Genomic DNA, 15,035 nt, shown 5'->3' with positions numbered 1-15,035 from the left:
GGCGGTCCGGGCGATGGCCGCCTCTGCGGAGGGGAGACCTCGGGCTATGAGGCCGCTGCCCCCTCTCCTCTCTGCTCTCTCCTCCCCTCTCCTCTCCTCTCCCCCCTCCCTCTCCCACTGCTTCTCCCTCCTCCCCTCTCCTCTCTTCCCCCTCCCCTCCCCTCCGACGCGGGATGGTCCTGGAGCCAGTCCGCCGCTTCCGGGGCCGGTGGAGGGAGGGGGTGGGTGAGTCTTGGAGGAGCCTGGGCAGGCGGGCGTGAGTCTCGGCGGGTCCCGGGGCAGGAAGGGCGAGTCTCGGCGGGTCCCGAGGCCGGGGCAGGGTGTGTGAGTCGCGGCTTCCCGGGCTACGAGGTGCCACTCCGTCCACCATGAGGTCGACATACACCGCGTCCCGGCTGCTGCTTCTGCCTATGATAGCCAGCCTCGCTCAGGTAGGAACCGACCGGCGAGGACGCTGATCCAGGGGCTGAGACGGGGGAGAGGGGGTGGGAGGAGGCGAGGGGCAGAGAGAAGAGGCCAGAGAGGGGAGGGCGAGCTGGCAGAGAGGGAGAAGGTAGACACAAAATAAAAGACAGCATCTCTGGAGAGAAGGAATGGGCGACGTTTCGGGTCGAGACCCTTCTTAAGACGTCACCCATTCCTTCTCTCCAGAGACGCGGCCTGTCCCGCTGAGTTACTCCAGCTTTTTGTGTCTACCTTGGGTTTAAACCGGCATCTGCAGTTCTTTCTTACACAGAGCGGGAGAGGGGGTGGCGAGAGCGGTAGGCGAGGGGTCAGAGAGAGGGGGGGGGCAGCGAGGAGGGGGAGGGTGTATGAGAGAGGGTGGCGAGGAGACAAGGGGGCACAATCAGTACCCCGTTCCTGCCTTCTCCCCATATCGAGCCCTATCGAACTCCCTCTTGAAAGCTTCCAGAGAACCGGCCTCCACCAGAGAATTCCACAGACTCACCACTCTCTGTGAGAAAAAGTGTTTCCTCATCTCCGTTCTAAATGGCTTACCCCTTATTCGTAAACGTTGTGGCCCCTGGTTCTGGACTCCCCCAACATCGGGAACATGTTACCTGCCTCTAGTGTGTCCAAACCCATAATAATCTTATAGCAGGGGTATCTCCTGTGAATAACAGGGGCATCTCCCGTAATGCTCTGTCTATCTCATGTGAAGGTGTGCTGTGAGCTCAGGGTGGCAAGGGATGGGTGAATCTTTTCAGCCAGAGAGTTGTGAATCTGTGGAATTCACTGCATGTATTCAAGAGAGAGTTAGATTTAGCTATTGGGGCTAACGAAATCAAGGGATATGGGGAGAAAGCAGGAACGGGGTACTGATTTTGGATGATCAGCCATGATCATGTTGAATGGCGGTTCTGGCTCGAAGGGCTGAATGGCCTACTCCTGCACCAATTTTTCTCTGTTTCTATGTTTCTTCTATAGCGGGGGAAACTGCTGTAACGCTGTATCTACCCCTGTGACGTTGTGTCTACCCCTGTGACGTTGTGTCTTCCATGTGACGTTGTGTCTACCCCTGTGACGTTGTGTCTACCCCTGTGACGTTGTGTCTACCCCTGTGACGTTGTGTCTACCCCTGTGACGTTGTGTCTACCCCTGTGACGTTGTGTCTACCCCTGTGACGTTGTGTCTACCCCTGTGACGTTGTGTCTACCCCTGTGACGTTGTATCTACCCCTGTGACGTTGTATCTACCCCTGTGACGTTGTGTCTACCCCTGTGACGTTGTGTCTACCTCCTGTGACGTTGTGTCTACTCCTGTGACGTTGTGTCTACTCCTGTGACGTTGTGTCTACCTCGTGTGACGTTGTGTCTACCCCTGTGACGTTGTGTCTACCCCTGTGACGTTGTGTCTACCTCCTGTGATGTTGTGTCTACTCCTGTGACGTTGTGTCTACCTCGTGTGACGTTGTGTCTACCTCCTGTGACGTTGTGTCTACCTCCTGTGACGTTGTGTCTACCTCCTGTGACGTTGTGTCTACCTCGTGTGACGTTGTGTCTACCTCCTGTGACGTTGTGTCTACTCCTGTGACGTTGTGTCTACCTCCTGTGACGTTGTGTCTACCTCCTGTGATGTTGTGTCTACCTCCTGTGACGTTGTGTCTACCTCCTGTGATGTTGTGTCTACTCCTGTGACGTTGTGTCTACCTCCTGTGACGTTGTGTCTACCTCCTGTGACATTGTGTCTATCTCGTGTGACGTTGTGTCTACCCCTGTGACGTTGTGTCTACCTCCTGTGACGTTGTGTCTATCCCTGTGACGTTGTGTCTATCTCGTGTGACGTTGTGTCTATCCCTGTGACGTTGTGTCTACCTCCTGTGACGTTGTGTCTACCCCTGTGACGTTGTGTCTATCCCTGTGACGTTGTGTCTACCTCCTGTGACGTTGTGTCTACCCCTGTGATGTTTTGTCTACTCCTGTGACGTTGTGTCTACCTCCTGTGACGTTGTGTCTACCTCCTGTGACGTTGTGTCTATCCCTGTGATGTTTTGTCTACTCCTGTGACGTTGTGTCTACCTCCTGTGGTGTTGTGCCTGGAGGCTGCAGCCAATCGTCCGATCAGCAGAGAAGTTTATTGGCTGCAACCTTCCCTCCATTGAGGAACTGTACACTACAAGGGCCAGGAAGCGAGCGGGTAAGATCATCTCTGACCCCGCTCACCCTGGCCACTAACTCTTTGAATCACTTCTCTCTGGAAGGCGATTCCGGACTGTCAAAGCTGCCACAGCCAGACATGAAAACAGTTTTTATCCACGAGTAGTTGATAACAGCCAAAAACCTGTAGCCTCCCTTTGATCTGGTATTTTGTTGGTTCACATGCTTGATCAATGGTGTTTTATCATTAATATTTTATTATTATTAATGTTTAGTGTTTTCTGAGTCATTCGTAACTGTCAGTGTATGTCATGTTGTTACTTGTGGGTGGAGCACCAAGGCAAATTCCTTGTATGTGAATACTTGGCCAATAAACATATTTGCTTTCTTACTCCTGTAACGTTGTGTTTACCTCCTGTGATGTTTTGTCTACCTCCTGTGATGTTTTGTCTACCTCCTGTGATGTTGTGTCTACCTCCTGTGATGTTTTGTCTGCCTCCTGTGATGTTTTGTCTGCCTCCTGTGATGTTTTGTCTGCCTCCTGTGATGTTTTGTCTGCCTCCTGTGATGTTGTGTCTGCCTCCTGTGATGTTTTGTCTGCCTCCTGTGATGTTGTGTCTGCCTCCTGTGATGTTTTGTCTGCCTCCTGTGATGTTTTGTCTGCCTCCTGTGATGTTTTGTCTGCCTCCTGTGATGTTTAGTCTGCCTCCTGTGATGTTTTGTCTGCCTCCTGTGATGTTGTGTCTGCCTCTTGTGATGTTTTGTCTGCCTCCTGTGATGTTTTGTCTACCTCCTGTGATGTTTTGTCTACCTCCTGTGATGTTTTGTCTTCCTCCTGTGATGTTTTGTTTGCCTCCTGTGATGTTTTGTCTGCCTCCTGTGATGTTTTGTCTGCCTCCTGTGATGTTTTGTCTGCCTCTTGTGATGTTTTGTCTGCCTCCTGTGATGTTTTGTCTGCCTCCTGTGATGTTTTGTCTACCTCCTGTGATGTTTTGTCTACCTCCTGTGATGTTTTGTCTGCCTCCTGTGATGTTTTGTTTGCCTCCTGTGATGTTTTGTCTACCTCCTGCGATGTTTTGTCTGCCTCCTGTGATGTTTTGTCTGCCTCCTGTGATGTTTTGTTTGCCTCCTGTGATGTTTTGTCTACCTCCTGTGATGTTTTGTTTGCCTCCTGTGATGTTTTGTCTACCTCCTGTGATGTTTTGTCTACCTCCTGTGATGTTTTGTCTGCCTCCTGTGAAGGTGCGGTGTGAGCAGAGGGGCGAGGTGATGTCCAGCTGCCGCGGTCAGCGCACCCTCTGGCCCCCGGGCACGGGGCTGAAGGCTCCCAGTGCCCGAGTCAGCGGACCCCCTCCTCAGGAGACGGCGAGCCGAGGGTCGAAGTGCAAGTGCTACTGCGGGGTGGAGCCGTGCGGGGCGGGGGGTAAGAGGTGGGACCCCCAAACCGGCACGCAAACCACGGGCGCGGTGAGTCCCCGCCCGCCTACCGTCGGTAACACCGGGGTCACTGTGGGCACTCGCTCACGGGGCTGGGGAGGAGGAGGAGGGGAGAGGTGGGGGAAGGAGGAGAGACGAGGAGGGGGTAGGAGATGAAACGGGGAGGAGAGGAGGGGGTGAAGGGAGGGGAGAGCAGAGGAGGGGAGAGGTGAGGGGGATGGTGGAGGTGAGAGGAGGGAAGGAGTGGGGGGAGCGGAGGAAGGGGGGAGTTGAAACGGGGGGAGGGGAGGAGGGGGAGTGGAGGGGGAGAGGAGGGAAGGAGAGGGGCGATGAGAGGGGGAAGCGGAGGAGGGGAGATGAAGCGGGAAGGAAATGAGGAGGGGGAGTGGAGGGGAGAGGAGGGGAGGGGCGGGAACGGGGAAGGGAGAAGAGGGAGGGGGGAGGAGAGCGGAGGGGTGGGGTGGAAAGGAGGGGGGAGCATGGGGCAGGGTAGTGGGTGATACATAGTGTATACGTCCAATAAGGAGGAGGAGAGGGGGTGTAAAGGGGAGGGGAGGGTGTGTGGGGGGAGCTGGGCTGCAGGGAGGAGGGGGTGTAGGGAGGAGGGGGTATATGGCGAGGGCTGGAGGGGTTGGGAGGGGAGGGGGTGTGGGGTGCTGGGGTGTAGGGAGGTGGGGGTGATGTGGGGGAGGGTGTGTGGTGGGGGTGCTGGGGTGTAGGGAGGTGGGGGTGATGTGGGGGAGGGTGTGTGGTGGGGGTGCTGGGGTGTAGGGAGGATGGGGGTGTGTGGGGGGCATGGGGGTGTAGGGAGGAGGGGGGGTGTGTGGGGGAGGGTGTGTAGGGAGGATGGGGTGTGTGGGGGGATGGGGGTGTAGGGAGGAGGGGGTGTGTGGGGGAGGGTGTGTAGGGAGGAGGGGGGTGTGTTGTGGGGGGCTGGGGCTGTAAGGAGGGGGGGTGTGTGGGGGTGCTGGGGTGTAGGGAGGTGGGGGGTGTGGGGGGATGGGGTGTAGGGAGGAGGGTGGGGGTGTGGGGGGGGCTGGGGGTGTAGGGAGGTGGGGGGGTGTGGGGGGATGGGGGTGTAGGGATGTGGGGGTGGTGGGTGTTGGGAGGGGAGGGGTCGTGGTGTTGGGGGAGGCTGCTTACCCCCACTCTGCTTATTTCACCTACCTCCTCATTGCTGACAGGTCAGGCTCTGGCCAGTCGACTGCAGGAGTTCCTGAACCACAGGGACATCAAGAGGCTCCACTCTCACTCCGCCAAACTCAGCAGCCAACTGAAGAAGCTGGAGAAGGTGAGCAAACTGCCCCCTCTTGGGGTGACGGGGCGGGGTGGGGGGGGGGGGGTTGGATCTAGCGGGGGAACGCGGGGTCCGATCATCCACCCCTGTTGCGATCGGGCAGTGGTGAATCAGGCAGTACCCACACTGATCTTTAGTCAGAGGGTGGTGAATCTGTGGGATTCTTTGCCACAGAAGGCTGTGGAGGCCACAAGTCAGTGGGTATTTGTTAAGGCAGAGATAGATAGATAGATTCTTAATTAGTGCGGGTGTCAGGGGTTACGGGGAGAAGGCAGGAGAATGGGGATAGGGGTGAGAGATAGATCAGCCATGATTGAATGGTGGAGTAGAGTTCACAATCGCATTCAATCAAGATAATACTCTTATTAGCCAAGTATGTTTTGCAACATACGAGGTATTTCATTTGCCAAGTCAGTCACACAAATTAAAAAGCAACGGAACACACAAAACTCATTTTAACATAAACATCCACCACATTGACTCCTCCACATTCCTCACTGTGATGGAAGGAGAAAAAAAAGTTTTGAAAAGTTACAATTCCAGGCTTGGAGGGATATGGAGCAAGCTCAGGCAGGTGGGACTAGTGTAGATGGGGCATGTTGGCCCGTGTAGGTGAGTTGGGCCGAAGGGCCTGTTTCCACGCTGTATCACTCTTTGACTCTCAGCTAACCTGAATGAATACATGCATAGGAGACACAAAAGGAATTGTGAAGGATGAGAGGGCATCTTATTGAAACATATAAGATTATTAAGGGTTTGGACACGCTAGAGGCAGGAAACATGTTCCCGATGTTGGGGGAATCCAGAACCAGTGGCCACACAGCTTATGAATAAGGGGTAAGCCATTTAGAACGGAGACGAGGAAACACTTTTTCACACAGAGAGTTGTGAGTCTGTGGAATTCTCTGCCTCAGAGGGCGGTGGAGGCGGGTTCTCTGGATACTTTTAAGAGAGAGCTAGATAGGGCTCTTAAAGATAGCGGAGTCAGGGGATATGGGGAGAAGGCAGGAACGGGGTACTGATTGGGGATGATCAGCCATGATCACAGTGAATGGCGGTGCTGGCTGGAAGGGCCGAATGGCCTACTCCTGCACCTATTGTCTGATTGGGGATGATCAGTCGTGATTCAGATTCAGATTCAAACTGTATTGTCATTGTCAGTGTACAGTACAGAGACATCGAAATACAGTTAGGGGGGGGGGGGGGGGGATTGGCAGTCACCGAGGTACATTGTTGAGCAGTGTAACAGCCGCAGGGAAGAAGCTGTTCCTGGACCTGCTCCAACGGAGAGACCTGTAGCGCCTCCCGGATGGTAGGAGGGTAAACAGTCCATGGTTGGGGTGAGAGCAGTCCTTGGCGATGCTGAGCGCCCTCCGCAGACAACGCTTGCTTTGGACAGACTCAATGGAGGGGAGCGAGGAACCGGTGATGCGTTGGGCAATATTCACCACCCTCTGCAGTGCTTTCCGGTCGGAGACAGAGCAGTTGCCATACCATACTGTGATACAGTTGGTAAGGATGCTCTCGATGGTGCAGCGGCAGAAGTTCACCAGGATCTGAGGAGACAGATGGACCTTCTTTAGTCTCCTCAGGAAGAAGAGACGCTGGTGAGCCTTCTTGATCAGAGTTGAGGTATTGTGGGTCCAAGAGAGGTCATCGGAGATGTTGACTCCCAGGAACCTGAAGCTAGAAACACGTTCCACCTCCGTCCCGTTAATGTGGATGGGGGTGTGCGTGCCGCCCCTGGACTTCCTGAAGTCTACAATGAGCTCCTTGGTCTTCTTGGAGTTGTTGTCAGCGCACCATGCTGCTAAGTGCTGGACCTCCTCCCTGTAGGCCGACTCATCGTTGTTGCTGATGAGGCCAATCACCGTTGTATCATCTGCATACTTGATGATGGTGTTAGTACCATGTACAGGTGTGCAGTCATAGGTGAAGAGGGAGTAGAGGAGGGGGCTCAGCACACAGCCCTGTGGAACGCCGGTGTTCAGGGTGAGGGTTGAAGAGGTGTGCCTGTCTAACCTAACAGACTGGGGTCTGTTGGTTAGAAAGTCCAGTATCCAGTTTGCAGAGGGAGGGGTCGATGCCCAGGTCGCTGAGTTTGGTGATCAGTTTAGATGGTATAATGGTGTTGAATGCTGAGCTGTAATCGATGAACAGCATTCTTACGTAAGTGTCTTTGTTGTCGAGGTGGGAGAGGGCGGAGTGAAGTGCCGTTGAGATGGCATCCTCCGTACTCCTGTTCTTGCGGTAGGCAAACTGATAGGGATCCAGTGTGGGGGGTAGGCAGCCTTTGAGGTGTGCCAGGACCAGCCTCTCGAAGCACTTGGTGATGATGGGAGTAAGTGCAACTGGGCGGAAGTCGTTGAGGCTTGCCGCAGTGGAGTGTTTTGGCACCGGCACCATGGAGGTGGTTTTAAGGCACGTGGGGATCACATTGAATGGCGGTGCTGGCTCAAAGGGCCGAATGGCCGACTCCTGCACCTATTGTCTATTGTCCATTGTCTATTTAGCTCTAAGGGCCAAAGGAATCAGGAGATATGGGGAAAAAGCAGGAACAGGGTACTGATTTCTGATCAGCCATGATCACATTGAATGGCGGTGCTGACTCGAAGGGCCGAGTGGCCTCCTCCTGCACCTATTGCCTATTGTCTATCGACCGTTGAGCCGGTACATCTTTCATTTCACTCCCCATTCAGTACCCCGTTCTTGCCTTCTCCCCATATCCCCTGACTCCGCTATCTTTAAGAGCCCTATCTAGCTCTCTCTTGAAAGTATCCAGAGAACCTGCCTCCACCGCCCTCTGAGGCAGAGAATTCCAAAGACTCACCACTCTCTGTGAGAAAAAGTGTTTCCTCGTCTCCGTTCTAAATGGCTTACTCCTTATTCTTAAACTGTGTGTGGCCCCTGGTTCTGGACTCCCCCAACATCGGGGACATGTTTCCTGCCTCTAGCATGTCCAAACCCGTAACAATCTTATATGCTTCAATGAGATGCCCTCTCATCCTTCTAAACTCCAGAGTGTACAAGCCCTTCTCAGCTGATCGGACGATTGGCTGCAGCCTCCAGGTGTCGTGCTTGGTGGCTGAGCCAAACCAGACCATGATGGTGTGTGGTCAGTTTCTGGGGATAGCTGATGTTGTCCGTGTCTCCACACACAGAGGTTGGAACGTAACGTGCCCAGCGTCGGCAGCCTCCTGACGGACACCTTCGCCAACATCGTCCAGCACCAGGTCATCTACCACAACTTCACCATCACCGTGGCCGGCATGAGGAAGGACATGAACAGACTGGCTCAGTTGCTGCAGAAACATGTACCACAGCCCCTGGAGGACTCCACAAAGGTAGGCTCCCCGCCTGGGCTGGGTTGGCAGGGCTTGCAGGAGACACTTGCTCATCAGCTCATCAATCCTAGGAGCAGAATTAGCCCATCAAGTCCACTCCGTCATTCAATCATGGCTGATCTATCTCTCCCTGCTAACCCCCCTTCTCCCCATAACCCCTGACACCCGCACTAATCAAGAATCTATCTGTCTCTGACTTCAAAATATCCATTGACTTGGCCTCCACCGCCGTCTGTGGCAAAGAATTCCACAGATTCACCACCACCTAAGTAAAATAATTCCTCCTTGTCTCCTTCCTAGAGGAACGTGTTTTAATTCTGTGGCTGTGGCCTCTGGTCCTAGACCTTCCCACTCTGTGAAACGTCACCTATCCATGTTCTCCACAGATGCTGCTTAACCCGCTGAGTTACTCCAGCACTCTGTGAAACGTCACCTATCCATGTTCTCCACAGATGCTGCCTGACCAGCTGAGTTACTCCAGCACTCTGTGAAACGTCACCTATCCATGTTCTCCACAGATGCTGCCTGACCCGCTGAGTTACTCCAGCACTCTGTGAAACGTCACCTATCCATGTTCTCCACAGATGCTGCCTGACCCGCTGAGTTACTCCAGCACTCTGTGTCTATCTCAGGTCTGCTTCTTCCAGGCCTTTGCCCCACCTGTGGATGCTGTGCCTCTCCCGCAGGTCCCGCTCAAGACCCACCAGATGAAGCCGCCAGGCGAGTCCTCGACGCTCGCTGGCCACAAACAGCAGGTTGACCAGCAGACCGTGGCGGGGGAAAAGTCCGTGAGGATGCCTCCCGCTCCTATGGGACCGTTCCTCAACATGATGGCTCGGAGACCGCCGGACAACACGCGGAACATGAGTAAGTCCATTCACGCTCTCACTGTGAACGGTGGGTATCTGGAATCCGGGGCACCCGGAGAAAACCCACGCAGTCCCAGGCCTATCAATAGTAAGTCCATTCATCCTCGCATAGAAACATAGAAAATAGGTGCAGGAGGAGGCCATTCGGCCCTTCGAGCCTGCACCAGCATTCAATATGATCATGGCTGATCATCCAACTCAGTATCCCGTACCTGCCTTCTCTCCATATCCCCGATCCCTTTAGCCACAAGGGCCACATCTAACTCCCTCTTAAATATAGCCAATGAACTGTGTGGCCTCAACTACTTTCGGTGGCAGAGAATTCCACAGATTCACCACTCTCTGTGTGAAAAATGTTTTTCTCATCTCAGTCCTAAATGATTTCCCCTTTATCCTTAAACTGTGACCCCTTGTTCTGGGCTTCCCCAACATCGGGAACAATCTTCCTGCATCTAGCCTGTCCAACCCCTTAAGAATTTTGTAAGTTTCTATAAGATCCCCCCTCAAACTTCTAAATTCTAGCGAGTACAAGCCGAGTCTATCCAGTCTTTCTTCATATGAAAGTCCTGACATCCCAGGAATCAGTCTGGTGAACCTTCTCTGTACTCCCTCTATGGCAAGAATGTCCTTCCTCAGATTTGGAGACCAAAACTGTACGCAATACTCCAGGTGTGGTCTCACCAAGACCCTGTACAACTGCAGTAGAACCTCCCTGCTCCTATACTCAAATCCTTTTGCTCTCACTGTGAACGGTGGGTATCTGGAATCCGGGGCACCCGGAGAAAACCCACGCGGTCCCGGGAAGAACATGAGTAAGTCCATTCATGCTCTGACTGTGAAGTCAAGAGTCAAAAGTGTTTTATTGTCATGTGTCCCAGATAGGACAATGGGATTCTTGCTCCCTGCAGCACAGTATACAATGGGAGAATAAACAGTTGGAAGGGCCGAATGGCCTGTTCCTGCATCTATTGTCTATTGAGTTTATTCTGCCCATTCCATAATGGCTAATGGCTAATCCTTTCCCCTCCTATCAACCCCATCTCACTCTTTCTCTCTCGCTCTGTCTCTCTCTCTGTCTCTCTCTCTGTCTCTCTCTCTGTCTCTCTCTCTGTCTCTCTCTCTGTCTCTCTCTCTCTCTCTCTCTCTCTGTCTCTCTCTCTGACTCGCTCTCTGTCTCGTTCTCTGTCTCGCTCTCTCTCTCTCTGACTCTCTCTCTCTGCCCCTCTCTCTCTCTCTCTGTCTCTCTCTCTCTGTCCCTCTCCCTCGCTCTGTCCCTGTGCCCCCTCTAGTCCAGCAAGACGTGTGTGCTGGTACTCCTGTGATGATCAGTGGGCCCACCACACACAGCATGTACGGCAGAGCTGAAGGGACGTGGATGAAAGACCCCATCAACAACCGGGAGAGGGTCTACGTTGCCAACTACTTCTTCGGGACCAAGCTGATGGAGTTCCGCAGCCTGGACCACTTCAAACGGGGTACGGATATCCCTGTACACCAGCACGCATGTATACACGTCACCTACACACACACACACACACACTCACACTCACACACACTCACATCACACTCACACATCACACACACATCACACATCACACACACATTCACACTCAGACACACTCACACACACACACATCACACTCACACACACACTCACACACACATCACACACACTCACACTCACAGACACACTCACACTCAGACACACTCACACTCACACACACTCACACACACTCACACTCAGACACACTCAGACACACTCACAAATGCAGACACATGCATCACGTATACACACAGCTACCTTCGATTTTCCAGCATCTGCAGTTCCTTCTTGAACGCGTATATCCACAGATATATACACGCGCATACACGTGCACACATCACGTATACACACAGACATACACACACACACCATTCAATCGCACACCACATCAAAGAACATGCGTTTAAGGTAAGGGGGTGGGGGGGGTAAGATTACAGCAGGCAGTGAAGAAAGCAAATGGCATGTGGGCCTTCATAACAAGAGGAGTTGAGTATAGGTCCTTCTGCAGTTGTACAGGGCCCTAGTGAGACCACACCTGGAGTATTATGTGCAGTTTTGGTCCCCTAATTTGAGGAAGGACATTCTTGCTATTGAGGGAGTGCAGCGTAGGTTTACCAGGTTAATTCCCGGGATGGTGGGACTGTCATATGCTGAGAGAATGGAGTGGCTGGGCTTGTACACTCTGGAGTTTAGAAAGATGAGAGGGCATCTTATTGAAACATATAAGATTATTAAGGGATTGGACACGCTAGAGGCAGGAAACATGTTCCCGGTGTTGGGGGAGTCCAGAACCAGGGGCCACACAGTTTAAGAATAAGGGCAAGACCATTTAGAATGGAGATGAGGAAACATTTTTTCACCCAGAGATTTGTGAGTCTGTGGAATTCTCTGCCTCAGAGGGCGGTGAAGGCTGGTTCTCTGATTACTTTCAAGAGAGAGCTAAATAGGGCTCTTAAAGATAGCGGAGTCAGGGGATATGGGGAGAAGGCAGGAACGGGGTACTGATTGTGGATGATCAGCCATGATCACAGTGAATGGCGGTGCTGGCTCGAAGGGCCGAATAGCCTACTCCTGCACCTATTGTGTATTGGATTCTCCCTATAACCCCTGTCACCCGCACTAATCAATAATCTGTCAACCTGTGCCTTAAAAATATCCACTGACTTGGCCTCCACCGCCGTCTGTGGCATTGAATTCCACAGAGTCACCCCCCAAGTCTAAAGAAATTCCTGCTCATCTCCTTTCTAAAGGTACATCCTTTTATTCTGAGACTGCGCCCTCTGGTCCTAGACTCTCCCAATAGTGGAAACATCCTCTACCTCATTGGTGACCCTCAGACTATCCTTTGTTTGAGGAAGAACTGCAGATGCTGGAAAACCCTCTCTACATCGGTGAGACCAAGCACAGGCTTGGCGATCGCTTCGCCCAACACCTTCGCACAACCCAACCTGACCTCCCGGTGGCTCAGCGCTTCAACTCCCCCTCCCATTCCCAATCCGACCTTTCTGTCCTGGGCCTCCTCCATGGCCAGAGTGAGTCCCACCGCAAATTGGAGGAGCAGCACCTCATATCTCGCTTGGGTAGTTTACACCCCAGCGGTATGAACATTGACTTCTCCAATTTCAGGTAGTCCCTGCTTTCTCCCGCCTTCCCCTCCCCTTCCCAGCTCTCCCACAGCCCACTGTCTCCGCCTCTTCCTTTCTTCCCGCCGCCCCCCCTCCCCCCCCCATCAGTCTCGTCCCAAAACGCCGCCTATTCCTACTCTCCATAGATGCTGCCTCACCTGCTGAGTTTCTCCAGCATTTTTGTCTCCCTCAGAGTATCCTTGATCGGACTTTGCTGGCATTACCTTGGACCATAGACAATAGACAATAGGTGCAGGAGTAGGCCATTTGGCCCTTCGAGCCAGCACCGCCATTCAATGTGATCATGGCTGATCCTCCACAATCAGTACCCCGTTCCTGCCTTCTCCCCATATCCACTGACTCCGCTATCTTTAAGAGCCGTATCTAACTCTCTCTTGAAAGTATTCAGAGAATCGGCCTCCATCGCCCTCTGAGGCAGAGAATTCCACAGACTCACCACTCTCTGTGAGAAAAAGTGTTTCCTCGTCTCCGTTCTAAATGGCTTACTCCTTATTCTTAAACTGTGGCCCCTGGTTCTGGACTCCCCCAACATCGGGAACATGTTTCCTGCCTCTAGCGTGTCCAAACCCTTAACAATCTTATATTTTTCAATGAGATCTCCTCTCATCCTTCTAAACTCCAGAGTATACAAGCCCAGCCGCTCCATTCTCTCAGCATATGACAGTCCCGCCATCCCGGGAATTAACCTGGTGAACCTACGCTGCACTCCCTCAATAGCAAGAATGTCCTTCCTCAAATTAGGGGACCAAAACTGCACACAATACTCCAGGTGTGGTCTCACTAGGGCTCTGTACAACTGCAGAAGGACCTCTTTGCTCCTATATTCGATTCCTCTTGTTATAAAGGCCGACATGCCATTCTCTTTCTTCACTGCCTGCTGTACCTGCATGCATAGCTCGATTGTAATGATGTATTGTCTTTCTGCTGACTGGAGCACACGCAACCTTGGTCCAATAAGCTGATCATTCACCCGGTGTGTGTGTGTATGTGCTGCCCTCACAGGTCGCTGGTTACACAGATACAAACTGCCCTACAGCTGGACAGGGACGGGCCACGCGGTCTACAATGGCTCCTTCTACTACAACCAGGCATACACACACAACATCATCCGCTATGACCTGGCCAAGCGGGCTGCAGCCAGCTGGGGCTTGCTGGACGACCTGACCATCGGCTCAACGGCGCTGGCCGGCTGGAAGGGCTACTCCGAGGTCGACTTCTTGGCTGATGAGGGTGGGCTTTGGGTCACCTACTTCTCCAATGACTTTGGCTACCTGCACGAGGAGGTCCTGGTCCTCAGCCGCCTGGATCCCGTCGATCTGACCGTCAGGCAGGAAACCACTTGGAAGACCAGACTCCACCGGGCTTCCTACGGGAGATCCTTCCTCATCTGCGGGGTCTTCTACGCCATGGACCGGCAGAGGCAGGCGGAAGGCACCGTCACGTACGCCTTCGACACGCACACGGGCTTCCAGTCAAACCCAGGGCTCTCGATCCAGATCCAGTACAATCTCCTCACTCAGATAGACTACAACCCAACTGACAAGCTACTGTATGCCTGGGATAATGGACATCAAGTAACCTACAACATAAGGTTCGCCCACTGACCCGCCGCTTCCTGCCCCTCCCTTCCCATCTCCATCTCCTCGTGTGGAGGCAAGGAACTGCAGGTGCTGCTTTACCAAAAAAAAAGGAACGGGTGGTGGTTTGGAGGATCTTCAAAAATCTACAGAGTGCTGGAGTCACTCAGCGGGTCAGACAGCAACTAACCCTAACCCTAACCCATGGATAGGTGACGTTTCACAGAGTGCTGGAGTAACTCAGCGAGTCAGGCAGCATCTGTGGAGAACATGGATAGGTGACGTTTCACAGAGTGTTGGAGTAACTCAGCGGGTCAGGCAGCATCTGTGGAGAACATGGATAGGTGATGTATACGAGGTTGTGGGGGGGGGGGGAGCTGGATAGGGGAATGAGCAGTATGAAGACTGGTGGATATTATTGATGAATACAAGGAGCTGGAGCAACTTAGCGGGTTTGTAGGTTAATTGGCTTCTGTAAAAATTTGTAAATTGTCCTCAGTATCATAAGGTCATAAGTAATAGGAGTGGAATGAGGCCATTTGGCCCATCACGTCTACTCCGCCATTCAATCATGGCTGATCTATCTCTCCCTCCAAACCCCATTCTCCTGCCTTCTCCCCATAACCCCTGACACCCACATTAATTAAGAATCTATCTATCCCTGCCTTAAATATATCCACTGACTTGTGGCCTCCACTGCCGTCTGTGGCAAAGAATTCCACAGA

At 53.0% G+C, this 15,035-nt stretch overlaps 1 protein-coding gene across 1 annotated transcript; it reads left to right on the top strand.

The window, feature by feature from the left end:
- The first annotated feature begins 262 nt into the window (after positions 1–262).
- On the top strand, positions 263–14,508 carry LOC116989893 (olfactomedin-like protein 2A). The gene is made up of 7 exons (XM_033047448.1): positions 263–431; positions 3,840–4,089; positions 5,219–5,325; positions 8,493–8,675; positions 9,362–9,542; positions 10,834–11,019; positions 13,736–14,508. Exons 1-7 carry the CDS (start codon positions 369–371, stop codon positions 14,335–14,337), a joined length of 1,572 nt encoding a protein of 523 aa, XP_032903339.1. The 5' UTR covers positions 263–368; the 3' UTR covers positions 14,338–14,508.
- The last annotated feature ends 527 nt before the right edge of the window (positions 14,509–15,035 follow it).

Source organism: Amblyraja radiata, chromosome 30 (genome assembly GCF_010909765.2).
Source record: "Amblyraja radiata isolate CabotCenter1 chromosome 30, sAmbRad1.1.pri, whole genome shotgun sequence".
Lineage (NCBI taxonomy): Eukaryota > Metazoa > Chordata > Chondrichthyes > Rajiformes > Rajidae > Amblyraja > Amblyraja radiata.
This window is presented reverse-complemented; position numbering and strand designations above follow the sequence as displayed.